The sequence below is a fragment of the Hemitrygon akajei genome, chromosome 3 (assembly GCF_048418815.1).
Source record: "Hemitrygon akajei chromosome 3, sHemAka1.3, whole genome shotgun sequence".
Taxonomy (NCBI): Eukaryota; Metazoa; Chordata; class Chondrichthyes; order Myliobatiformes; family Dasyatidae; genus Hemitrygon; species Hemitrygon akajei.
In genome coordinates this window covers 136,357,726-136,383,811 of record NC_133126.1, presented here as the reverse complement: position 1 = coordinate 136,383,811, position 26,086 = coordinate 136,357,726, and the positions used below count along the sequence as shown (strand labels likewise).

At 38.9% G+C, this 26,086-nt stretch overlaps 1 protein-coding gene across 2 annotated transcripts in view; it reads left to right on the top strand.

Annotated features, from left to right (window-relative positions):
- Nucleotides 1-25,668, top strand: part of cab39 (calcium binding protein 39) — a 79,355-nt gene extending 53,687 nt beyond the window's left edge. For both annotated transcript variants that reach the window (XM_073040901.1, XM_073040902.1), the window contains 6 exons: nucleotides 11,394-11,512; nucleotides 14,595-14,763; nucleotides 15,024-15,083; nucleotides 17,337-17,402; nucleotides 18,589-18,732; nucleotides 22,660-25,668. In XM_073040901.1, the coding sequence (XP_072897002.1) occupies nucleotides 11,394-11,512; nucleotides 14,595-14,763; nucleotides 15,024-15,083; nucleotides 17,337-17,402; nucleotides 18,589-18,732; nucleotides 22,660-22,848 (747 nt within the window). In that variant the 3' untranslated portion in view covers nucleotides 22,849-25,668. The remainder of the gene's footprint in view (nucleotides 1-11,393; nucleotides 11,513-14,594; nucleotides 14,764-15,023; nucleotides 15,084-17,336; nucleotides 17,403-18,588; nucleotides 18,733-22,659) is intronic.
- The last annotated feature ends 418 nt before the right edge of the window (nucleotides 25,669-26,086 follow it).

The following is a 26,086-nucleotide window of genomic DNA, read 5'->3' as shown; positions in this document are numbered from 1 at the left end:
TCCCAATATCCCGTGACCCCACTATCTATAACAGCTCTATCTAACTCTCTCTTGAATGCATCCAGAGACTTGGCCTCCACTGCCTTCTGGGGCAGAGCATTCCACGTATCCACCGCTCTCTGGGTGAAAAAGTTTTTCTGCATCTCTGTTCTAAATGGCCTACCCCTTATTCTTAAACTGTGGCCTCTAGTTCTGGACTCACCCATCAGCGGGAACATGCTTCCTGCCTCCAGCGTGTCCAATCCCTTAATAATCTTATATGTTTCAATCAGATCCCCTTTCATCCTTCTAAATTCCAGTGTATACAAGCCTAGTCGCTCCAATCTTTCAACATATGACAGTCCCGCCATTCCGGGAATTAAGCTTGTGAACCTACGCTGCACACCCTCAATAGCAAGAATGTCCTTCCTCAAATTTGGAGACCAAAACTGCACACAATACTCCAGGTGGGGTCTCACCAGGGCTGTGTACAGCTGCAGAAGGACCTCTTTACTCCTATACTCAATTCCTCTTCTTATAAAGGCCAGCATGCCATTAGCTTTCTTCACTGCCTGCTGTACCTGCATGCTTGCTTTCATTGACTGATGTACAAGAACACCTAGATCTCGTTGTACTTCCCCTTTTCCTAACTTGACTCCATTCAGATAGTAATCTGCCTTCCTGTTCTTACCACCAAAGTGAATAACCTCACGTTTATCCACATTAAACTGCATCTGCCATACATTTGCCCACTCACCTAGCCTGTCCAAGTCACCCTGCATTCTCCAAACATCCTCCTGACATTTCACACTGCCACCCAGCTTCGTGTCATTGGCAAATTTGCTAATGTTACTTTTAATCCCTTCATCTAAATCATTAATGTATCTTGTAAACAGCTTCGGTCCCAGCACCGAACCTTGCGGTATATAGACTTTTAATATAAGTTTGAGACATGTTAGGTGTTTTACACATTTAATTGGCTTTAAGCTTGAAAAAAGATTGGTTGTAGTTACTTGCCAACTTAAACTACTTACATTAGAAAATAAGTGCTCAATAGAATATTCCGTAATTGTAATACCAATATTTAATTGAATGGGATTAAAAGAGGCTTAGTAAATGTCAAATAGTGAGATTTGGGGTGGCTTTTTCAAACAAGCAAATTAGAATTTTGATGAAATAGGAAAATGGAATATTGATAAAGCAACGAAAAATATTATTCATCTCACAGGAGAAATTTCAGTAGTAAATTGATAGTAAGCATTTTGTAACAAATGAAAGTACTACAGTTGCTTGAAATACTCATGTTAATAGTTTCCTGACATGTCAGATGATAAACTCTTTATCCAAACAAATATTTTGTATCTGTTTTAAAGATGGCATATATTTTGCAGGACTAGTGGGGAAATGAGGTCTTATGAGGTTAGGGAGCATGTAATTGTAATGAAGCTCCAAGACTTTGGCCTCAATACCCCCTTGTGCAATTGTATCGTAGATTTCCTCACTTGCAGACCCTAGTCAGTTTGGATTAGCAACAACATCTCCCTCCATGATCTGCATCAGCACAGGTGCACCTGAAGGCTCTGTGCTTGGACCCCTGTTCTACTTGCTGTACACTTACGACTGTGTGGCTAACCACAGCTCCAATGCCATGCTTAAGTTTGCTGATGACACCACTGTCATAGGCAGAATCAAAGGTGGTGATGAATCACATATAGGAGGGACACTGGAAATCTGGTTGAATGGTGTTGGAGGACCGGGGAAAAAACTGGGGAATTATAGACCAGTTAGTCTGACATCGGTGGTGGGGAAAATGCTAGAGTCGGTTATCAAAGATGTGATAACAGCACATTTGGAAAGAGGCGAAATCATCGGACAAAGTCAGCATGGATTTGTGAAAGGAAAATCATGTCTGACGAATCTTATAGAATTTTTTGAAGATGTAACTAGTAGAGTGTATAGTGGAGAGCCAGTGGATGTGGTATATTTAGATTTTCAAAAGGCTTTTGACAAGGTCCCACACAGGAGATTAGTGTGCAAACTTAAAGCACATGGTATTGGGGGTATGGTATTGATGTGGATAGAGAATTGGTTGGCAGACAGGAAGCAAAGAGTGGGAGTAAACGGGACCTTTTCAGAATGGCAGGCAGTGACTAGTGGGGTACCGCAAGGCTCAGTGCTGGGACCCCAGTTGTTTACAATATATATTAATGACTTAGACAAGGGAAGTAAATGCAGCATCTCCAAGTTTGCGGATGACACGAAGCTGGGCGGCGGTGTTAGCTGTGAGGAGGATGCAGGGTGACTTGGATAGGTTAGGTGGGTGGGCAAATTCATTGCAGATGCAATTTAATGTGGATAAATGTGAGGTTATCCACTTTGGTTGCAAGAACAGGAAAACAGATTATTATCTGAACGGTGGCCGATTAGGAAAAGGGGAGGTGCAACGAGACCTGGGTGTCATTGTACACCAGTCATTGAAGGTGGGCATGCAGGTACAGCAGGTGGTGAAAAAGGCAAGTGGTATGTTGGTATTCATAGCAAAAGGATTTGAGTACAGAAGCAGGGACGTTCTACTGCAGTTGTACCAGGCCTTGATGAGACCGCACCTAGAGTATTGTGTGCAGTTTTGGTCCCCTAATCTGAGGAAAGACATTCTTGCCATAGAGGGGGTACAAAGAAGGTTCACCAGATTGATTCCTGGGATGACAGGACTTTCATATGAAGAAAGACTGAATCGACTAGGCTTATACTCACTGGAATTTAGAAGATTGAGGGGGGATCTTATTGAAACGTATAAAATTCTGAAGGGATTGGACAGGCTAGATGCAGGAAGATTGTTTCCGATGTTGGGGAAGTCCAGAATGTGGGGTCACAGTTTAAGGATAAAGGGGAAGCCATTTAGGACCGAGTTAAGTTTGGTGAAAGAATAATCAGTCATGTGCTAAGCCAAGTTAAGAGAGGAGATGGTTAAGGATATTGTGGAGAAAGGTGAAGTCAAATGCTTTGAGTAGTCTGGTTTCTTTTGAAAAGCAAAGTTGTATGAATTTGAGAATCTGCAATAAAACTGCTGAAAATACTTGGGTCAAGCGTGTTTTAGGTGGAAAGAAACATTTCAGGGTGATATCATCCCCCAGCTCTTCCTAATATCCACAGTTTTTTTTCCCCCCCTTCTCTGAAAATCTATAGCACTTGGGCATAAATACAAGTATTTATAGCCTGCATTCTCCAAATAGTTAGCTGTACCTTTGTTATTTGGCTGTTCCCATGAATTAATGTCAGCTTTTAATTAATTCAGTGGAAATGGATTTAATATAGGGCAAAATATTGACAAAAGCAGCAGAAATTTGATAAAACATAAACAGTTTTATTTAACTGCTTACTTCAAGGTAAGTGTTCAACATAAAGATTGACGAAAATTGTAGTTGCAGCATTTTAAAATCAGTTTCTTTTAGCATTGTGTTTTACAATAAAATGAAAATTAAAAAACTGCAGATGCTGGACTTCCTGAAAGAAAAACAAAATGCTTTAAACTGCTCAGGCAGCACCACTGGAACCAGTTATTGTTTGGGCTCTGGGACCCTTTTTCAGAACTCCATTACCTGCTGAATATTTGCAGCGTTTTCTGATTTTTGTGCTTAAGTATACCACTCTGATACTTAATTGAGAGTTTTCTATTTAATGCTAATATGTGATTGTGTAGGTTGAACATAATTCTAATACTGCTTTGTATTGTATTATTTGAAATCAGTTGGATTCAAGATTTCTATTCAATAAGCTGTTCCTAATATCCCACAGCTAAATATATTGTTGTGTATGTGGCCTGGTTACACAACAATGCTATTAATAAAAACGCTGGAGATGGGAGCTAAGGTTCATGGTTCTTTACTGGCAGAAACCGAACTCGGCACACGTGCACAGATCAATACACGCCTAATAGTGCATGCTCAATACGTGCCTAGTAGTACCTTATTATACTGTAGGCCATACAGTATAGTGTATCAACTGGTTTTTTTAAAAACTGGGTCACTATGCGAAACAAATATGTCTACCCTTAACATACAAACACCTACCATTTGTTTACTTAGTAACTTAATATCAATTCATAACAAAGTAACATAATAATATCAAATTATAACAAGTCCCTTTTTTTCTTTTGGTTTTTCTTTACTTTTTTTAACTTTTGGTCTAAAATCCATTTATAACTCAAGTCTCCGGGTAATGTCTGACTTGAAATGTTTGCTTCGGGGAATGAGTCTCCACAGGTACCTCAGGTAGGTCCTCAGCACTGATGACAGGCTCATCTGTGGTGGAGGCTGATGTGGTCACAGTAGGAGTGTTTGCTTCTATGTCCGGGCAAGGTGTTGTGTTTTTCACCTGAGCATTCAGGATTTGGTCCATAAGCTGTCTCCATACATTCTCTCCCACCTGTACTCTATACATCAGTGGCCCATCTATGGCAGAAATTATACCCAGCTGCCTCTTTTCAGTTCGGTATTAGACAATGGATGCAGGAGTCGGCCATTCGGCCCCTTGAGCCAGCACCGCCATTCAATGTGATCATGGCTGATCATACACAATCAGTACCCTGTTCCTGCCTTCTCCTCTTGACTCCGCTATCTTTAAGAGCTCGCTCTAACTCTTTCTTGAAGGCATCCAGAGAATTGACCTCCACTGCCTTCTGAGGCAGAGCACTCCATAGATCCACAACTGTCTGGGTGAAAAAGTTTTTCCTGAACTCCGTTCGAAATGGCCTACCCCTTATTCTTAAACTGTGGCCTCTGGTTCTGGACTCCCCCAATATCGGGAACATGTTTCCTGCCTCTAGCGTGTCCAACCCCTTAATCTTATATGTTTCAATCACATCCCCTCCAATCCTTCTGAATTCCAGTGTATACAAGCCCAGTTGCTCCAATCTTTCAACATATGACAGTCCTGCCATCCAGGGAATTAACCTTGTGAACCTACACTGCACTCCCTCAATAGCAAGAATGTCCTTCCTGAAATTTGGAGACCAAAACTGAACACAGTACTCCAGGTATGGTCTCACCAGGGCCCTGTAAACTGCAGAAGGACCTCTTTGCTCCTATACTTAACTCCCCTTGTTATGAAGGCCAACATGTCATTAGCTTTCTTCACTGCCTGCTGTACCTGCATGCTTACTTTCAGTGACTGATGCACAAGAACACCTAGATCTCGTTGTACTTCCCCTTTTCCTAACTTGACACCATTCAGATAGTAATCTGCCTTCCTGTTCTTACCACCAAAGTGGTAAGTCAAACATAAACTGAACATAAAGGCAGCTCTTGACCCAATGTGGTTTCAAGGGGTCCCAGTAAAACTGATGTTAATTGGAGGCAAGGCAGACTCTCCATCAGTCACTGTACAAAGGTAATGGCGGTTGTCTGAGGCCAAGAACTTGAGCAATTATATAGATTAAGTCACTGCAGGAGTTTATCAGGGCTGTGTGTGTCGCTCCTTTTTATATCTGTTCTGGGGCAGGCAAACCCTCAGTCTCTGGGGGTTAGTGCCGGCTGTGGTCTTGGTTTCCCAAGGTTCCCAACCCCAGCTGTGCTCCCACTTCCTTTCAGTCTCACGGCCTCGCTCTGCCTCCTCCTCCCGCTCCTTGGCTCGTTCTTTACGCTCTTCTTCCGAGTGTTGTTATCAATTAAAACATGGTGTTCCGATATGATGTAGGTTCATTAACCTTGTTGCCAATTTTTTGTGTATGTGGTCTGGTTACACAACAATGCTATTTATAAAAACGCTGGAGATGGGAGCTAAGGTTCATGGTTCTTTACTGGCAGAAACTGAACTCTGCATGCAGATCAATACGCGCCTAATAGCGCATGCTCAATACATGCCTAATAGCACATGCAACATGTGTCCCTACAACATAAAAGTAGTCCCTTGTTATACTGTAGGCCATACAGTACATATATTAAGTATTATATATCATTATAGAATCCAATATTGAAGAAAATAATGAGAACAATTGGAATTTCTAATAGACTTCACATTGGCTTCAAATGACTTCTGCAAATTTACTTCACCTAAATCTGGTGAATAGTTCTGGAAAATATTTTCAATATTCATTTTAAAAGCCAGTTTTTAGATTGAGATGAGGGATTTATTAATGTTTTGAATTTTTGGAATCCTGTACTCTTGAGTCTTGTGAACACTTCATTATAAAATCTAAGATATATATATTTTAGATTTTTGAACTTGAGAGAAATCAGTCAGGAAAATGGATTTCTGGGTACTGTTCAGAGCAGTAGGATTGTATTTTTTTGGCAAAGTAGGCATGATTTCTACATGTTACACTCAAGTTATTAATTTCAGAAGAAGGCTTCTCTTACTTGGCTAAAGAAGTTCTTTTTACCCCAGTAGCAAGACATTATTCTGTTGTTGGAGATATCCCGCAGATGTTGAAAGTCTTGAGCAACACACAAAATCCTGATGAAGGGTCTTGGCCTGAAGTACTGATTGTTATTCCCATCCATAGATACTGCCTGACTTGCTGAGTTCGTCCAGCAGTTTGAGTGTGCTGTACATTATTCTGTTAGCTTTTTAGATATCAAAGCATTTAGGGATGTGAAGCCTATGCAAGAAAGTAGTGCTGTGGCAAAAGAGCAGCTGTGGTCTATGTCAAGCAGGTTTAAGGGCCTAGGGCTAATTCATGCTTCAATTTCTGTAATGTTTCTGCAAGAATCAGAAGGTAGCACAAGCATTTGGATTATTCAATTATCTGATAACTGGAAAGAAAGTAGAAATATATAATGATGAAATGAGGGTGTAACAATGTGAAAAATTTTAGGTAGCTCAAAATAAACTGGCAAGAACGTTTGGCACAGAAGATGCAAACAATAAAGTTAATGTATTCAGAACTATTATGCCTGGTGGTAGTCCCTCAAAAGAAGGGAACTTCGTGAGATCTGGTGATGGAAAGTGAAAAGCAAAGAGGTAAATGTGGGAAGGATGGAGTAGTAGTGAGAGAGTTTCGGAATTTCTTGACAATACTGAATGTTTAAAATGTAGTAAAGTTTAAGAAATACTTAAAAGGACAAGTTAAAATTCTATAAAACTCTAGTTAGGCCACACTTGGAGTACTGTGTCCAGTTCTAGTCACCTCAGTACAGGAAGGATGTGGAAGCATTGGAAAGGGTACAGAGGAGATTTACTAGGATGCTGCCTGGTTTAGAGAGTATGGATTATGATCAGAGATTAAGGGAGCTAGGGCTTTACTCTTTGGAGAGAAGGAGGATGAGAGGAGACATGATAGAGGTGTACAAGATATTAAGAGGAATAGACAGAGTGGACAGCCAGTGCCTCTTCCCCAGGGCACCACTGCTCAGTACAAGAGGACATGGCTTTAAGGTAAAGGAAGGGAAATTCAAGGGGGATAGTAGAGGAAGGTTTTTCACTCAGAGTGGTTGGTGCGTGGAATGCACTGCCTGAGTTAGTGGTGGATGCAGATACACCAGTGAAGTTTAAGAGACTACTAGACAGGTATATGGAGGAATTTAAGGTGGGGGGTTATATGGAAGGCAGGGTTTGAGGGTCAGCACAACATTGTGGGCTGAAGGGCCTGTAATATGCTGTACTATTCTATGTTAACAGCGTTGAATTTTGATAGGATGAAGGGAAAACTGACTTTACGAAGAACAGGTAATACCGGTACCCATCCCCCTCTTTTCCTTCGCTACATCGACGACTGCATTGGCGCTGCCTCCTGCACGCATGCTGAGCTCGTCGACTTCATTAACTTTGCCTCCAACTTTTACCCTGCCCTCAAATTTACCTGGTCCATTTCCGACACCTCCCTCCCCTTTCTTGATCTTTCTGTCTCCATCTCTGGAGACGGCCTGTCTACTGATATCTACTATAAGCCTACAGACTCTCACAGCTACCTGGACTATTCCTCTTCCCACCCTGTCTCTTGCAAAAAGGCTATCCCCTTCTCACAATTCCTCCATCTCCGCTGCATCTGCTCTCAGGATGAGGCTTTTCTTTCCAGGATGAAGGAGATGTCTTCCTTTTTTAAACAAAGGGGCTTCCCTTCGTCCACCATCAACTCTGCTCTCAAATGCATCTCTCCCATTTCCCACACATCTGCCCTCACCCCATCCACCAGCCTCCAGGTCCAACATATAATTCTCCGTAACTTCCGCCACCTCCAACGGGACACCGCTACCAAACACATTTTTCCCTCTCTCCCCCCCTTTCTGCTTTTCGCAGGGATCGCTCCCTACGCGACTCCCTTGTCCACTCGTCCCCCCCCATCCCTTCCCACCGATCTCCCTCCTGGCACTTATCCTTGTAAACGGAACAAGTGTTACACCTGCCCTTACACTTCCTCCTTCACCACCATTCAGGGCCCCAGACAGTCCTTCCAGGTGAGGCGACACTTCACCTGTGAGTCGGCTGGTGTGGTATACTGCATCCGGTGCTCCTGGTGTGGCCTTTTATATATTGGTGAGACCCGACGCAGACTGGGAGACCGTTTCGCTGAACACCTACGCTCGGTCTGCCAGAAAAAGCAGGATCCCCCAGTGGCCACACATTTTAATTCCACGTCCCATTCCCATTCTGATATGTCTATCCATAGCCTCCTCTATTGTCAAAATGAATCCAAACTCAGATTGGAGGAACAACACCTTATATACCGGCTGGGTAGCCTCCAACCTGATGGCATGAACATTGACTTCTCTAACTTCCATTAATGCCCCTCCTCCCCTTCTTACCCCATCCCTGACATATTTAGTTGTTTGCCTGTTCTCCATCTCCCTCTGGTGCTCCCCCCCCCCCCCTTTCTTTCTCCTGAGGCCTCCCGTCCCATGATCCTTTCCCTTCTCCAGCTCTGTATCACTTTCGCCAATCACCTTTCCAGCTCTTAGCTTCATCCCACCCCCTCCGGTCTTCTCCTATCATTTCGCATTCACCCCCCCCCCCCCCCCCCCAGTACTTTCAAATCTCTTACTATCTTTCTTTTCGGTTAGTCCTGACGAAGGGTCTCGGCCCGAAACGTCGACAGCGCTTCTCCCTATAGATGCTGCCTAGCCTGCTGTGTTCTACCAGCATTTTGTGTCTGTTGTTGTTTGAATTTCCAGCATCCGCAGATTTCCTCGTGTTTGCTCGTAAAATAAATGAGGTTGTGTTGACTGAACTATTGAATTCTCTGGAGATTGAAATTGTTTTAATTTCCAAATTTTTTTTTAACAAATTATGGTATTGAAAATTTGAGATTAATGTCAGAACTTTGAGTCAAGTACTGTGACAAATTGTGGGAATTTTGTTTCTTACAGATTGAGTCAGGGTCCAGATTTGTTTGCTGCTTATGTAAACACTTCGACTCAAGATCAGAATCACTTTTCAAAGCTTATAGGTGACATGAAATGAACAGGATAACATGTATTGATCTTCAGCATTGATGTAATAAATTCCAGTTAATGAGAAACATCGGAACCAGTACATTTTGGCTCAATTAAACAGGTCCCCCATTAGCCAAAATTTCATGGAAATAGTTAAAATTGTATTAAAAAAAAAGACAAACTACTGTTTAAATGAGTTTAAAAAAAATGTATTTAAATGAAATACAGAAAAATTAGAACATTATCAATACTACTACAGTATTATAAAACCATGAGTTCCTATTAGTTATCGACAGAGGATTTAATCCTGTGTTCGCTGCCGAGTTCTTTTGATTGACTGTAAATGAACATACCGTAGATTTCGCACTACAGAGCGCACCTGATTAAAAGCCGCTGGCTCTAATTTTAGAAAGAAAATCAATTTTGTACTTGTACAAGCCGCACCGGATTTTAGGCCGCAGGTGTCCCACGTTGTAATATGAGATATTTACACAGAAAGATATTACACGTGAGGATTTTTTAACTTTTAATTAAATCCATATGGTAACATAAACAAATACATATTGCAAATGCTTTTTTTCGAACCGTGCCTGTAACGTGGCTACTTTTAAATATACATACGTATCGGTAACACACAAATTACGTTGCGTATACTTTTTTACTGAACAACATTCCAATATCTCCTAACGACTGGTAAAAAATATATATACTGCAGCCTACCAGGAAAAGTTATTGATCGCCTTTAACTTAAAAGCAACGTTTTCGCTCGGCTAATGTGCTCCCCCCCACCTTCCCGTTTATCGCAAACCGGTATTTCCCACAAGACGCGGCGAAATCGGATGTGACGTCATAGCATCCCGGGATGTAGTACAGAAAACAAATATAGTTAAAACACTTCTAACTTTAACTAGAAAATACTAACAAATGAATTACTAAGCGAAAATATTATAAACTAAATAACTGCCATAAAGGCAGCACAATGCTTTTCTTCGAGTGTTTTCCATGTTGATGAGGGTGAGTACAAATGACTGATTTACAATAATTTAATTGTGAAAGTGCGCTTGATTTATCGTACAATTTCATTGGACCTCTGTGACTACTCATCAATTTTATTGGTCTATTGTTACAAGGCAAAATGTTTTTGGCGGCATGAAAAAAAATTATGCATTAGCCGCACCGTAGTAAAGGCCGCAGTGTTCAAAGCTGTTCAAAATGTGGGAAAAAAGTAGCGGCTTATAATCCGACATCTACGGTAATTAGTGCAGACACCTTGTGTAGATAATGGATTGCTTTTATGCCAATTGTCAATGCTATTGACAATTGCATCTTCCAAGTCTTCAAGATGATTGTCGATACCTTCAAATTCCTAGCTGCTTGAAGTAGAGGAATTGGTTCATTTTCACTTCTGGCCTTTTCTGGCATCCCCAAGCCTGAATGCTTGAAAACAATGTGAGCAAAACAGTTATGAATTGTATTACTGCTTGTTTCTTGCCAATTAACAGTGACAAAAATTACTGCGTTTCGAATACAAACACATGCAATTGACACTATTTAAAAACTGTTCTTTTTTAACACGTCCGCACAAGTGCATGTGTCTGATGCTACTTTGAAACTTTTCAGCAACAATCTTTTGCCCCAAATTAGTGGCAGTATGTTGCAAGTAAATGAAGGGAATCCTGGCTACATTTTCTCAATTAGTTTTTGCTCCTTAAGAGTAAACTGATCCCAAATAACCCAATTAACCGATGGCGCAATTAACCAGGATCCACTGTATTTTGTTGGATGATTAGAAAAATCCTAATGAAATAGGGGAGCATAAATCTGATGTTAAAGACACAAATTAATACTTCCAATGGATGATTCAAAAGATGTTTGTTTACTGCTACTAAATTGATTTTACTTTATGCTGTGTATATGATTGTCTACCAGAATCTAAAACAGTGCTAACATGGTCCAGTATCACAGGAGTAACAATGGTGTACCTCTGGTGTTTATTCCTTCATTTTCAGGACCCCTACCTAACTAATTTTTTTCCCTTATTTACAGGGCAAGAAAGATGTGGCTCAGATCTTTAACAATATTCTGAGAAGGCAGATTGGAACACGCACACCCACAGTGGAATACATCTGTACTCAGCAAAATATATTGTTTATGTTACTCAAAGGGTGCGTGAGTTATTTTATTTTTGTACACATGCAACAGATGGTTTTTGAACAATTTCCTTACAACATTATCTTCAGTCCATTTAAGAGTTGGTGAGGGTTGATCTGCAAACTGCTTATTTATCAAAATATATTCACCAAGCTCTTTTCTGGACCAAACATCACCTCAATGTCTATCATGGATCCTGAGTTATAATACAAAAGCTTGAGTACCATGAGAATGGCCATGATGTTTGTCTAATTCCTACTCAAATAGAAAAAGCACTTGGATGTTGCATAATCGGAATTGTTTCTTCGAGCTTAGGCAGTGAAGATATTTTGCATGTTTAATTTATAATGCTTAATTTACAGTTGATTTTTTAAACTGCTGAAAAAGTGCAAAATATTATTGTATATTTCCAGCTCCTTCGAATCAATTGCAAATGATGGAACTACTATGGAAACGTACATTGATCTAAAAAGCATTGCAGGACTGCAGTGTTCATTGTAGCAGAGTGTAAGATGTCTTGTTAGCCACAAATAATAGCATAGTTTTCTTACGCCAACACCTGACAAACATACTTGCTGTTATTGAAAATATTTTGGCTCTGCAATTTATTTCATTAAAAAAATCTGTAGCATGCTGTTCAAGAAACAGGTCAATATTTCCTACTGAGCATCTGGCAAAAGCAAGTTATTATTTAGTGGTAACTTGCCAGTAGTATGAAAATCCAAAAAGTATTCAGTTTATCATGTTTGTTCCTCTTATTTAAGATATGTAAAGGCCATGTTTAGTGTTGCTCTAGCTATTACATCTGTTTAAGAATATAAATTCTATATTTTTGAGTAAAGTTTTGAATTCATTACCATTCTGAAGATGCAGTAGAACACCTTAAAATTTAATGAAATTTAGACTGCGACTTCTACGTTAATCTGGAGCTCTGAACTGAAAGAAATTGAAAGTTTTATTCGTGTCTGAAACACTGAGATTAGAGTTACAGTATCTACTTTACTGATCAGAAGTTGCATGAAAGGTTTATGTTCCTTTAATTGTGGATTACAAAATACTTCACATTGAACCAGGGTAAATCATACCAAGCTAGTACAAACGGGAAAAGCCATGTTTGGATCTGCAAATAAAATGTTTCAATACTGTTGAACAAAATGACGCATTCAATATTGGGTCCCTGTGATTGACTATTTGTGTAAATGATATAAAATGTCTCAGTAAGTCTGGATGATACAAACTTAGGTGTTGATGGCGAAGGAGCTTATTGTGGGTTTCAAGGGAGTCTTGGCTCCCTTGGAGTTAGGAGTGGGCTGAGTAGCAGCAGTGGAATTCAATACAGATTGCATTTTGAAAAGTCAAACCAGTGTAGGACTTGTACTATTAGTGGGGCATGAAGGAATGTAATGGAGCAAAGGGACTGTGGAAGTATAAATGCATAGTTCATTCTAAGTGGTGTCATAAATAGATGAGGTGGTGAAAGTGTTTATCATGCTGGCCTTCATTAGTCAGGACATTGAGTATAGAGTTTGGAAATTATGTTGCAGTTGTATGTCATTTGGTGAGGCCGCAGTTGGAGTATTACACAGTTTCCTGTTAAAGGAAAGATATTTACTAGAAGTCCAAGGTTATGGGGTGGGGGGGGGGTTTACCAGGTTTGGTCCTTTCTATTCACGTAGGAGAATATGGAGCAATCTCATAGAACTGTCTAAAATTATGGCGATTCATAATGTTTTATCAAGAAAGTTCAGCATTTGGCATTTAATGTAAGGTAGTAAATTGAATTACACATTGGCTTTGTGGGAGAAGCCAGAGAGTGGCAATAGATGGTTGCTGCTGTCTGATGGCCTGCAACTAGTGGAGTGTTGCAGGGATCGGTGCTAGGTCCATAATGGTTTGTCATCTATATCAACGATCTTGATGCTAATGTTAACTGGGTCAGCAAATTTGCAGATGACACCAAGATTGGGGGTGTAATCAACAGTGAGGAGGACTATCAAAGCTTGCAGTGAGATTTGGACCAGCTGAAAAAATGGGCTAAAAATGGCAGATAAAATTTGATGCAGACAAGTGTGGACTTTGGTAAGACCAACCAGGGTAGGTCTCACATGGTGAACGCGAGGGCACTAAGGAGTGAGGTAGAACAAAGGGATCTGTGAATACAGGTCCATAATTCATTGGAAGTGGCGTCACAGGTAGATAGGGTCATAAAGAAAACTTTTGGCACATTGGCTTCATAAATGAAAGTACTGAGTAGAGGAGGTGGGATGTTATGTTGAAGTTGTATGAGACATTGGTGAGGCCTAATTTGGAGTATTTTGTGCAATTTTGGTCACCTACTACAGGAAAGATGTAAAGAAGATTGAAAGTGCAGAGGAAATTTACAAGGATGTTTCCAGAACTAGATGACCTGAGTTGTAGGGAAAGATTGAATAGGTTAGGACTTTATTCCTTGGAAGGTGGAAGATTGAGGGAAGATTTGTTGCAGGTATTCAAAATTATTAGGGGTATTTATAAGGCAACTGCAAGCAGGCTTTTCCACTGATGGGCGTGACTACAGCTGGAGGTCATGGGTTAAGGGTGATGGGTTATGTTTTAGGAGAACATGAGGGGAAACATCTTCACTCAGTGGGTGTGGAACAAAATAGTAGGGGTATGAAGGGCTATTGTCCCGGTGCAGGTCAATGGGAGTAGGCAGTTAAATAGTTCAGCATGGGCCAAATGGGCTGAAAGGGCCTGTTTCTGTGACTTTGGGAGGCATAGATAAGATGGGACAGTTGTGGTCTTTTCATGGGGGTTGGGGAGTCCAGAACAATGGGATATTGATATATCTTTCTGTTCCCCTATAAAAGGGAATTGAGGGAACTTTGTGCATCGGGTTGTGAGTATATGGAATAAGCTGTCAGAAGAAGTAATTGAGGTAGATACGATAGTATTATTTAAGAAACACTTGGATAGGTACATGCAGGAAATGAAGGCGAGTTGGATGACTATTGCTGGCATGGACTCATTGCAGTGAAGGGCCTGTATCATGTTGTATTGGTCCATGACTGATTCTTTGTGTTACTAAAAGAAAAATCCCATTTTGTTTTCTTATAGGTACGAATCACCAGAAATTGCTCTCAATTGTGGCATCATGCTTCGGGAGTGTATTCGACATGAGCCATTAGCAAAAATTATACTGTGGACTGAGCCATTTTATGATTTCTTCAGATATGTGGAAATGTCAACATTTGATATTGCTTCAGATGCATTTGCTACGTTCAAGGTAGCTAGAAATTTCTTTCTAAGATGACTATGATTTTGTATTTTTGGTCTGGCAGGCCAGCTCTAACACTTAATGTAGAATATTAAAACTGAGATACTATTCTTTTGCATAAGTGCAGAGAATTAAGAACAAGATGACATTCTCCAGATTTTGTAAAACATTCCAGTAATTTTTTAGCTGATCCTTTATAGTTCAGATTTGTCCTGTTGTGTTTATTCTTTTGAAATTTAATTTTTCGTTTATATCTGGTTGATTTTCAGGATTTACTTACACGACACAAACTACTGAGTGCAGAATTCTTGGAACAGTATTATGATCGAGTAAGTAAAGGTATTCTGTTTGAAGTGTGTATGGTGATTACGTTAACTGCATTGTCTTTAAAATGGCTTTTAGGGTACTGTGGCTTTTTGATAAGTTATGAGTGCCTGATTTTTAAAGCATTGAGCATGTGAGGGAGAGAGTAGAAACAGAGGTCATCTTCCTCTATCCAATGCATGGTATACAAGAGTATTCGCATTTTACAATTGTTTTATATTTGCAAATTAGAATTTGAAGTGTATTGTACTTTTTTATAGTCATCGGGTCAAATGATGGAAAGTTACATTTAACTATTTTATGTAGCTTGTGTTTATGGAGTGGCACCTGGCATTGACATATAGCTAATGTCAGGAGGAAATTGCCCTTAAGCTGCCCATCTGCATGTAAGAGATGAGTCATTATAAAATATTAACGATAAGTCATAAAATCATTTGATTTTTAAGCCAGAATTTTCCCTAGTGAATGTCACATTAGATGTTGGTATGTGAATACATTATCTGCTGTCTTCCAAATATTACATTTTAAGTTTCATTATAAATCATTGTAACCATTATTCTTTAATTCCAGTTTTTTTTCCAAAAAATATATAAGATCATTTATGTTCAATAAATAATATGGCAAACTGAGGATGCTGCATTTACTTGTAATTTATATGCATAAATATAAAGGTAACACATTTTTTAAATAACTTTCCATGGGAAGGCATTCATGTTTTATGATTTTATTTTATTTGTGGTAGCTGTAGTTTGAAGGTAGATACAAAGACATGGATCAGTTGTGCCGATGACACAAAGCTGGGTGGCAGTGTGAAATGTCAGGAGGATGTTATGAGAATGCAGGGTGACTTGGACAGGCTAGGTGAGTGGGCAAATGTATGGCAGATGCAGTTTAATGTGGATAAATGTGAGGTTATCCACTTTGGTGGCAAGTACAGGAAGGCAGATTACTATCTAAATGGAGTCAAGTTAGGAAAAGGGGAAGTACAACGAAATCTGGATGTTCTTGTACATGAGTCAATGAAAGCGAGCATGCAGGTACAGCAAACAGTGAGGAAAGCTTATGGCATGCTGGCCTTTATAACGAGGAATTGAGTATAGGAGTAAAGAGGTCCTTCTGCAGCTGTACAGGGCCCTGGTGAGACCCCACCTGGAGTATTGTGTGCAGTTTTGTTCTCCAAATTTGAGGAAGGACATTCTTGCTATTGAGGGAGTGCAGCGTAGGTTCACAAGGTTAATTCCCGGAATGGCGGGACTGTCATATATTGAAAGATTGGAGCGACTGGGCTTGTACACACTGGAATTTAGAAGGATGAGAGGGGATCTGATTGAAACATATAAGATTATTAAGGGAACAACACACACAAAATGCTGGTGGAACACAGCAGGCTAGGCAGCATCTATAGGGAGAAGCGATGTCGACATTTCAGGCCGAGACCCTTCGTCAGCACTTTTCGTCAGATTATTAAGGGATTGGACACGCTGGAGGCAGGAAGCATGTTCCCACTGATGGGTGAGTCCAGAACTAGAGGCCACAGTTTTTTAGAATAAAGGGTAGGCCATTTAGAACAGAGATGCAGAAAAACTTTTTCACCCAGAGAGTGGTGGATATGTGGAATGCTCTGCCCCAGAAGGCAGTGGAGGCCAAGTCTCTGGATGCTTTCAAGAGAGAGTTAGATAGAGCTGTTATAGATAGCGGGGTCAAGGGATATGGGGAGAGAGCAGGTACTGGGTACTGATTGTGTATGATCAGCCATGATTACAGTGAATGGCGGTGCTGGCTAGAAGGGCCGAATGGCCTACTCCTGCACCTACTGTCTATTGAATGATCTGTGGGAAAGAATGAGAAGTAGAACAATATGGAATTACCCTTATGAAAAACAGTGCTGAAAAATGTTGCAAATCAAAGCTGTGAGGCAAATATTGAGCTTTCTAATGATAGGTCTGTCTACCAATCATCCGGCTAATTATTTAAAAAAGCTGTTTTGTAATAATGAGGGGGATGGTTGATTCACAGTTTAAGTATATTAATATTGGTGTGACTTGTCAGGAGTGCCCTCTAGTGATAATTCTTTGCATCTATCTATCTGCCTTGTGGAGTTGGCACCTAGCTTGGTGTAAATCTACTGGCTTACTATTTGGTCTTAAACTTGTGTAGTTTTGTAAATTTGTGCTGCTTTAAGAGCAAATAGTTTTTTAATAGCTTAACATTAGAAGTCATGATACTCAACAAGGTTAATCACCTTTAATTTATTGCAGTTCTTTAGCGAATATGAGAAGTTGCTCCATTCAGAAAACTATGTCACAAAAAGACAGTCACTAAAGGTAAGGCATTCTGCCATTAGAGCAAAAGATTAGAATGAATGAAGATTTTAATTCAGCAAAAGTAAAATGCTGATGCAAAGATGGCTGAAAAGTCAAACTATCCCAAGTATTGTTACAGATATCTTGGTGTAATTGCATATAGTGCAAGGTTACAGATATTGAAAATCTTTGTTTACGTAATTGCTTTGATACGTGTGATAGCTATTGTATATTGCATATATGTGAAAACTGGAAGTTCAATGCCAGTATTTTCCTTGACCACAGGGTTATATTGAATTCTTTGCCCTTCAACTCAAATGATATAAAAAAAACAGAAACTTGGTCTTATTTGTCATCTGGATGGCCGTATCTTAGGGTTTAATATCTTTTAGTGCTATGCAGTAGATATGAATTAATCATTTACAATTTGTTCTGTAAATTAATTCTTTACTCCACAAAAACAACTGAAGTGGCAGAAATTCCCATGTAAGTCAAAATCATGGCAGGAAAACCCTGTAAGTAAATGCTACTTGTGGAAGTTATTAATAGTGCTCCTAAGCACAATAATATTTGGCCTCAGTGACCTACCCTCTATTATAAGATCAAAATGAGGGTGTTCACAGTGCTGTATCTGATTTGTAACTTGAAGCCATTTTACCATAATACCTGGAGCATAATTGGACATTGAAAAGATGCAGGTATATTTGTACCTGGCAACTCGAAATGGATGCTCAGTGGTATTATCATCAAATCTTTCAGCAACACATAAAAGGTTATTCTGCGGTGAATGACCTGTTTCAAGTCACCAAGACTTTTTGTGTTTATTACTAAGTCTGTACAATGATAAAACACTTTCACTTTAATGGATAACTGTAGCAGTTTGAGAAGATGGCGTACCATCACATTCAAATGTGAAATAACTGTTAGTTTTGCCTGTGGCAAGTAAATCTGATAAATAAAGCAAAATTGTGTGATCTATAATATGATCGTAACAAGAGTAACAATCAGGATTTGTCCAATTCAAATATTCTTGCTCTGTTTAGGTGAAATTCCCATTTGAGAAACTAAAAAAAATTCCAGATGTGATATTGTGCACTGTTTGTAGGACATAATTTGAACTTCCATTGATCTGCCATTAATGTAATTCCTAAGAGGCTTAATTCTGTCAATTTAGTCTTTTTTTGAATGGCTATTTGCTTTTTTGTAGTTACTTGGAGAACTTTTACTGGATAGACATAATTTCACCATTATGACAAAATATATCAGCAAACCAGAGAACTTGAAGTTGATGATGAATCTTCTGCGTGACAAAAGCCGCAACATTCAGTTTGAGGCCTTCCATGTGTTTAAAGTAAGATTATACAATCATTTATCTTCGGGGCTGGAGTACTCAATTGTAAAGCTGAAACCATGGTTATATCTTGACTGTGTCAGCATTGTCCTGGCTCTTGATTCAAGTCTCAAAAGTCATGAGCAAAAATCTCAGTTGGAGTTATGCACAATGTAAACTGACACTTTAATATGTTGATATTTGTCAATGTTGAGCAGATAGTAAACCAATAATTTGTCTAACTGATTACATTGCAATTAAAAATCCTATAGAACAAATAGGCATGTTCATTGATTTACTGACCAAGCACTGTTATTCAATTTGCAGTACTATAATATAGTCATTTCATTATTGCTATTTGTACATATATTGGGTGCTCAATGTATCAACATTGCAGTAGCAATTTGAGAGGTATTTGGCTTTTGAGATGCAGTGTTGACACAAGGCAAATTTTCAAATAAACCAACTTTATATTCAGGATTGAGATTTTAGCCTCTGAACTAGTATATGCTTTAATAAATGGGTAAATTTATTCTTGCTGAGTTTTCAAAGGATTGATTAAACATATGGACAGATAAAGCTCTGGAAAATAGATTTGTTTAGATTGATGTGAAATCTCTTTGGACCTGAAAGGATGGAATATTCAAGTGGTTAGGGCAGGAACCAAATGGAGGTCCAAAATATTTGCAAGTCTATGTACGTAATATTATTAAAATGCCATGAAGACATGCAGGAAAAAATCTAAATGGCTAATGAAATTTTTTGTGGACTGGCTAGAATATATGAAAGTGTGTGCAGTAATTAGACCATATTTCATGAACATAAGAACATGGTGGAAGACATGTCTAACGTGCCGAAGAGAGATGATATGGTTGCAATGGGAGGTGAGGACCTCAATCCAATAGCCATCACTAAAGAGGTAGTGCTGAGTAAATTTGTGGGGCTAAGGGTAGACAAGTTCCCTAGTCCTGATGGAATGCATCCCAGGGTACTGAAAGAGATGGCAGAGGTTATAGTTGAGGCTTTGGTAATAATTACCAAAATTCTCTGGACCCTGGGCAGGGCCTGGCAGATTGGAAGAAGGTGAATGTCAAGCCACTGTTCAAAAAAGGATGTAGGCAAAAGACAGGTAACAATAGGCTAGTTAGTTTAACATCTGTAGTTGGGAAAATGCTTGATGCTATTATTAAAGAAGAAATAGCGAGGCATCTGGAAAGAAATGGAAACATGAGGCAGTTGCAGCATGGATTCAGCAAAGGTGGGTCCTATTTGACAAGGTTACAGGAGTTCTTTGAGAATATAAGGAGTGCAGTGGATAGAGGGGAACAGATGATATTATTTACTTGGATTTCCAGAAAATGTTTGCTAAGGTGCAACATAAAAGACTTATCCATAAAATAAGGTTGCATTGAGTTGGGGGTGATGTATTGCCATGGATAGAGGATTGGTTAACCAATAGAAAACAGTTGGGATACATGGGTGTTTCTCCAGTTGACAATCAGTGGTGACCAGTGTGCCACAGGGGTTGGTGCTGGGCCTGCAACTGTTCACTACATACATTAACAATCTAGAAGAGGGGACAGAATGTAGTGTATCTAAGTTTGCTGATGATACTAAATTGAGCGAAAAGCAAATTATGCAGAGAATATGGAGAGTCTGCAGAGAGGGATAGATTAAGTTCATGGGCAAGAGTCTGGCAGATGGAGTACAACGTTGGTAAATCTGAGATCATTCACTTTGCAAGGGAAAAAATGAAAGATTGGATTATTTAAATGGTAAACGATTGCAGTATGGTTCTGTGCAGAAGGATGTAGGATTGCTTGTGCATGAATCACAAAAGGTTGGTTTGCAGGTGCAACAGGCTATCAAGAAGGCAAATGAAATGTTGCCCTTCATTGCTAGAGGGATTGAATTTAAGAGCAGGGAGGTTATGCTACAGCTCTACAGGGTACTGGTGAGGCCACATCTGGAGTACTTGTGTGCAGTTCTGGTCTCCTTACTTGTGGAAGCATGTACTGGCTTTGGAGGTGGTGCAGAGAAGGTTCACCAGGTTGATTCCAGAGATGAGGGGGTTAGACTATGAGGAGAGATTGAGTCACCTGGGACTGTACTCATTGGAATTTAGAAGGATGAGAGGAGATCTTAGAGAAACATAAAATTATGAAAGAGATAAGATAGAGGCAGGAAAGTTGTTTCCACTGGTAGGTGAGACTAGAACTAGGTAGGGTACATACCCTCAAGATTTGGGAGAATAAATTTAGGATGGAGATGAGGAACTGCTTTTCTCAAAGAGTGGTGAATTTGTGGAAATCTCTGCCCAATGAAGCAGTGGAGGCTATCTCAGTAAATCTATTTAAGTCAAGGTTGGATTGGTTGTTACATAGCAGGGGAATTAAGGGTTATGGGGAAAAGGCAGGTAGGTGGAGATGAGTCCATGGCCAAATCAGCCATTATCTTATTAAATGGCGGAGCAGGCTCAAGGGCCAGATGGCCTGCCCCTCCTTTTTCTTATGTTTGAGTCAATCCTCTGGATTTGAGGGAAAATGCCAGCTCTCCATAATCTCTTTTGTTTAAATCAAAAACACATCTTTAGACTTTGCGTTAAAATGAGTAGCTTGAAACTGATGGTAATTATTTAACATTACTGAATTTAACTCTTGGGTTTGGGATTGAATAATACATACAGGTTACTGTTTCCAAGTCTCTGGATTTTGTGGCTTGTTTTAAACCAGTGATTGGGGTTGGTAGTTTGGTTATGTCCTGGTCTAAACCCATCTTGATGAGGTAATAGTAGTTGAGGCTTAGACCAGTAATTATTAAAACCATTCAAACACAGCAAAATAAACCACAAACTACAAAACAAAATTGGCAGGTTATATGAAATACAGACTGTGCTATGTAATACTACAAACTACTATATGCCATTATGCCCTCTACGCTTTGTATCTTTACTGCTTAACACTTGTGCCTTTGGATACTGGCACATTTCTCTGACTCCGTGCTGTCAACACTATCTGCAGTTCCCATACAATCTGTTAACTTTAATTATGGCCCACTCTTTGACAACTCTGATATTTACTACTCCAAAAGTGTGTTGGGGACAGAAGCTGACATCTTATCCTCTATTTGCTGATATGTAAACTTCTGGTGACATTACCACTTTGTAGGGGTTCAGAGAGGAGCCTGTGCTTGTACTGTCAAGTTCTTCAAGCTTTCTTGCCAGGTTGTAGCCTGCTTGAAAAGTTCAGTGCAATCATCTTGAATTTTCCTGGCATTATTGGACAGAACTTGGTTATTTTTAGTCCACTGGGAATTAAATGCTTTTCTTGCTGAGGGCTCATCACTGCTACAGTTCAGGTCATCTTACTGGATTGAATAAGTGGATTAAAATGTTAAGAGCACCGCTTGTGGTTTAGATTTGGGTTTAGAGCATGTGTATCAGATTCTGCCAAGCTTAGCTTGAGGTAAACACTGCTGTGGACATCTTGCCCTATATTTCTTCCTTAGTGTATGACAGCAAAGCTCAATGAAGTGCAACTGCAGTCTTTCCACTGAACCAAGCAATGAGTGCAAGTGCATTACCTTTTCGCTCTCCATCCAGTATTGCGCTCTGCCAGTTGCACTGGGTAGTAAAATATGATATCACAAAACATTTAGATGTAAGAGCCAATGTATTATATGTATTTGTTTAAAGATAGACAAAAATTACACATTAACTGTCTGGTATCAATCATCAACTTCTAGTTTAATTATTCTGTTGGCAAAGAATGATTAAGCCCTTGAACTCCCAATGTTATTGAATAAGAAATTTAGTTTGCGAACTAAAAAAGTAGATGAGATTAATATTGTGTGTCAATGACTGATTGGTTGAAGTAAGGTTAGTAGATAAATATATTCAGCAATTTCCATGAAAAATGTTAATGCAAAGATCTAATTTATTCTCTTTAGGTGTTTGTGGCCAATCCAAATAAGACTCAGCCTATTCTGGATATCTTGCTGAAAAACCAGACTAAACTCATTGAGTTTCTCAGCAAGTTCCAGAATGACAGGACCGAAGATGAACAATTCAATGATGAGAAGACTTACTTGGTCAAACAGATTCGAGATCTAAAGAGACCGGCACCCCAGGAATCTTAAAGCAATGTTATGAAACAGAACTTAAGCAACTGCTGTCTATAACTGAACATCAAGCACCCTTATTCGATTCTTAAGGATTACTGCTAATCTGCTGTCCCGTGAACGGTTTTTGTTTTTTTTTGTTTTGAAGTCAAAGATGAATTTTAGCTGCTGCTTTCCTGCGCATTAGAGCACAACATGGACTTTCTCTGGAGTTTCTTGTCATTGAAATGATACAAACGCACTGTCTTATGGTTAAGTGTTGGTGAAGGGGAATTTAGTTTGTTAGAAGTTAGGAAATTAGAATGGTTGATAAAGGTTAACAACAGTAAAACCAAGAATGTATGCCTAGTTTTTAATCCATTAGGCAACTGTGTAAATTTCTGAAGGATTTGATCTGTACTAACAGTTAAAGTCCCACGCCACAGTCATAAGAGTTAGTGTTGGATATCCATGCTGTTTATTTTTCTTTTTGAACTTGGTGAATTACTTGTCATTTAATTTAGTTTTGAACATTTTTCTATGATCTGTTTTCTGAAATCATTTAATAGCATTTGCTCACAATGATTTAAAGTGAACTCAAACCTATTGTGGGTTGAGGAGCGAATTTAACTCATAAATAACTTTCTGGGATGCAATGTAATGTGTGATGGCCATAGGGCAATCTGGCTCACAGAATTGTGGCACAGATATTTTCCTGGTGCTTTCCTAGTGAATAGCGTGTTCTACCAAGAACACTTCTAAACCAGGGAATTTATTGGTGAAGAAATTGATCCATGAAATACTACTACCACCCTCCAATGCCCCCACCCTAATGCCGCATACACAGATTACAGAATGTAGTGTTTGCCAGCAGGATTTCTTTCCATAGTTGTACACAATTCATAATCCTGGCAAAGAACTGTAGATCTGAAAAGTATTCCTCCCTTCCAACCCTATTCCAGCCCACCCTGGGATATGATTGTCTCCCTGAATGTATTCAACTTTTGAGGAGAATTAATTTGTTGGATAAGAGTTGTTCTTACAGGGAGAGTAATGTACATACACATTTCATTAGTTTATAGACTTTTGCAGGCAATTTGATTTTCAAAAATTGACAATAGATGCATTCAAACATGTTTTAGCCATGTTAATTTTAATTAAAACTATTTTCTGTTTCGGAGTTAGCATTGCAACTCTGCACTTCATTGGAGGGATTTGCCAGTTCCTTGTACATAACTCGTAGACCGCTCAGTTCTAAAAATAATTTTGTACAGTGGAGGAATGTTATTGTATTAGTCTAACTATTTACTTAATATTGAGTTTTGCATATGAATGCTGGTATGTAATTTGAATATTTCTGCTGATCCCATGAAATTGCTGATTTAATATTTGTAGTAGAACAGCACTCAAAAAAAATTCCATACTTAAGCTATCTGCTAAAGAGCTGCCGTGATCAGAATAGGCTATCGTATAAACTGGATGCAACCACACTCCACCCACACCTTGCAAAAAAATAAAACTGGATTTATCTTCACTAGCAGTGAACCCCACATATTCAGATACTAAAATTCGAATTTCATTTAAAATTGGCTAAATAATCCTGCAGAAAAGTTCTTTGTTTGTCCTTAATAAAAGCTCACCAAATAAGGTTGTAGTATAATTTTTTTTTCTTTCCATACCAGTTTTAAACTCTCAGCCCTTGTATTAAATGTGTGTTGGCTTTTAGATTCCAGGGCAACAGGTTTTCCACTTTTAGAAGCTTGGAAGTTGAAGAAGATACCCGAAAGAAGTTGGTACGATTTTACAAACATCCTTGCTACAATGTTTTCTGTTGGGATGTACTGAAATGGATATTTAGTAAATGTTGCACACCAGATCTAAAGCCAATATAAACTGATCAAGCCAAAAATTAGTTTTAAAACATTTCCAAAACTACCATGAATTTGTCTATTCTTTTCCACCTCATGACAATTTCATGATAGACCGAGTGATCTTGTACTACTGATACTAGAAATATTGTATTTGAAGTCACTAATGTGAATTTAGCCATAACACAATTAGTCAATATTTTAAATTCCTGTGGAGTTACTGGCAGAACTAAATTATTTGATTGTCCATTCAATACTTACACTTTTGACACTTCAATTTCAGGATGGATATAATGCATGTTTTGTCAGTGGCTGGGAGGAGTTAATCTACGCCTTGCTTGAAACTTGGTTGTTAATATTGATTATAGTTTACTCCTGGACACTTACGATTGCTTTCAGTGTTGCGTATACACCTCAATTCACAAGTACAGACTTTTTAAAGTTATGTGTACAGCCATCAATCAATGTATTTGGAAACTTGTTTTATTAGAAATATCCATAGGGATTATTTGTTATTTGATGGCTGCATAAAATAACTCAGTGAAAAGCATTTACTTTACTAGCTATTTTGCAAGTCTGTCATTGTTAAGAATTGGAAGCCAGGCATTAATGAGTAATAACTTGCTGTGCAGTCCATATCACAATTGGGTTGTAAATGAAAGCATGAATTCACATTAGAATGATGCTCAATATATGCACACTTAAGATAGCATGAGTCTGGTTAAAGCATTCATAAGCTGATGCAGGTTAGCCATATGTATATTGGAATAATGCTGAAATTATCAATTATATCAAGCTGTTGCGCTGGAATCTTGAAGTATTTGTGAAACTGCCCTCCAAAGATATTTCTGCAGGATGTGAGCACAATTTTTGAACAATTAGAACTGATTTACAATAGTAAATCTTTCTAAACATGTCCTGTCTCATTAGAAACCATTGTTTAACATCAAAACATCACACCCTAAGGATACAAATAAATTTTGATTAAACACGCAATGTTTCAGTGTTTTGATTTTACACTTAAAGCAGATTGGTGTGTGGAAAATGTAATAGTCATGTGTAAGGTATAATTTTGAATGTTGAAGTTGGTATTCAACAGTTTTGCATATCTAATATTTCTCTCAATTTTATGCCTCTTGCAAACAGTCAATTTCCTTCAGCTGAATAAAGATTGCCTCCCTTCTGTGGCCATTTGCTTTGGCTCAACATGGTGCACCAACTTCACACATGACCCAAAAGAGTTCTTGATTTTGGATGCTGAAGACTGGAATTGAATATTCCGTATTTCCGTTGATGATGAGCAGAATGTTTTTTTTCTTTTTCTCAAAACATTGTTTTGAAAAATGCAAAATGCATTATACCCAATTACTTTTTCAACTCCTTACAAGCCATGGCATTTAATTCAACAT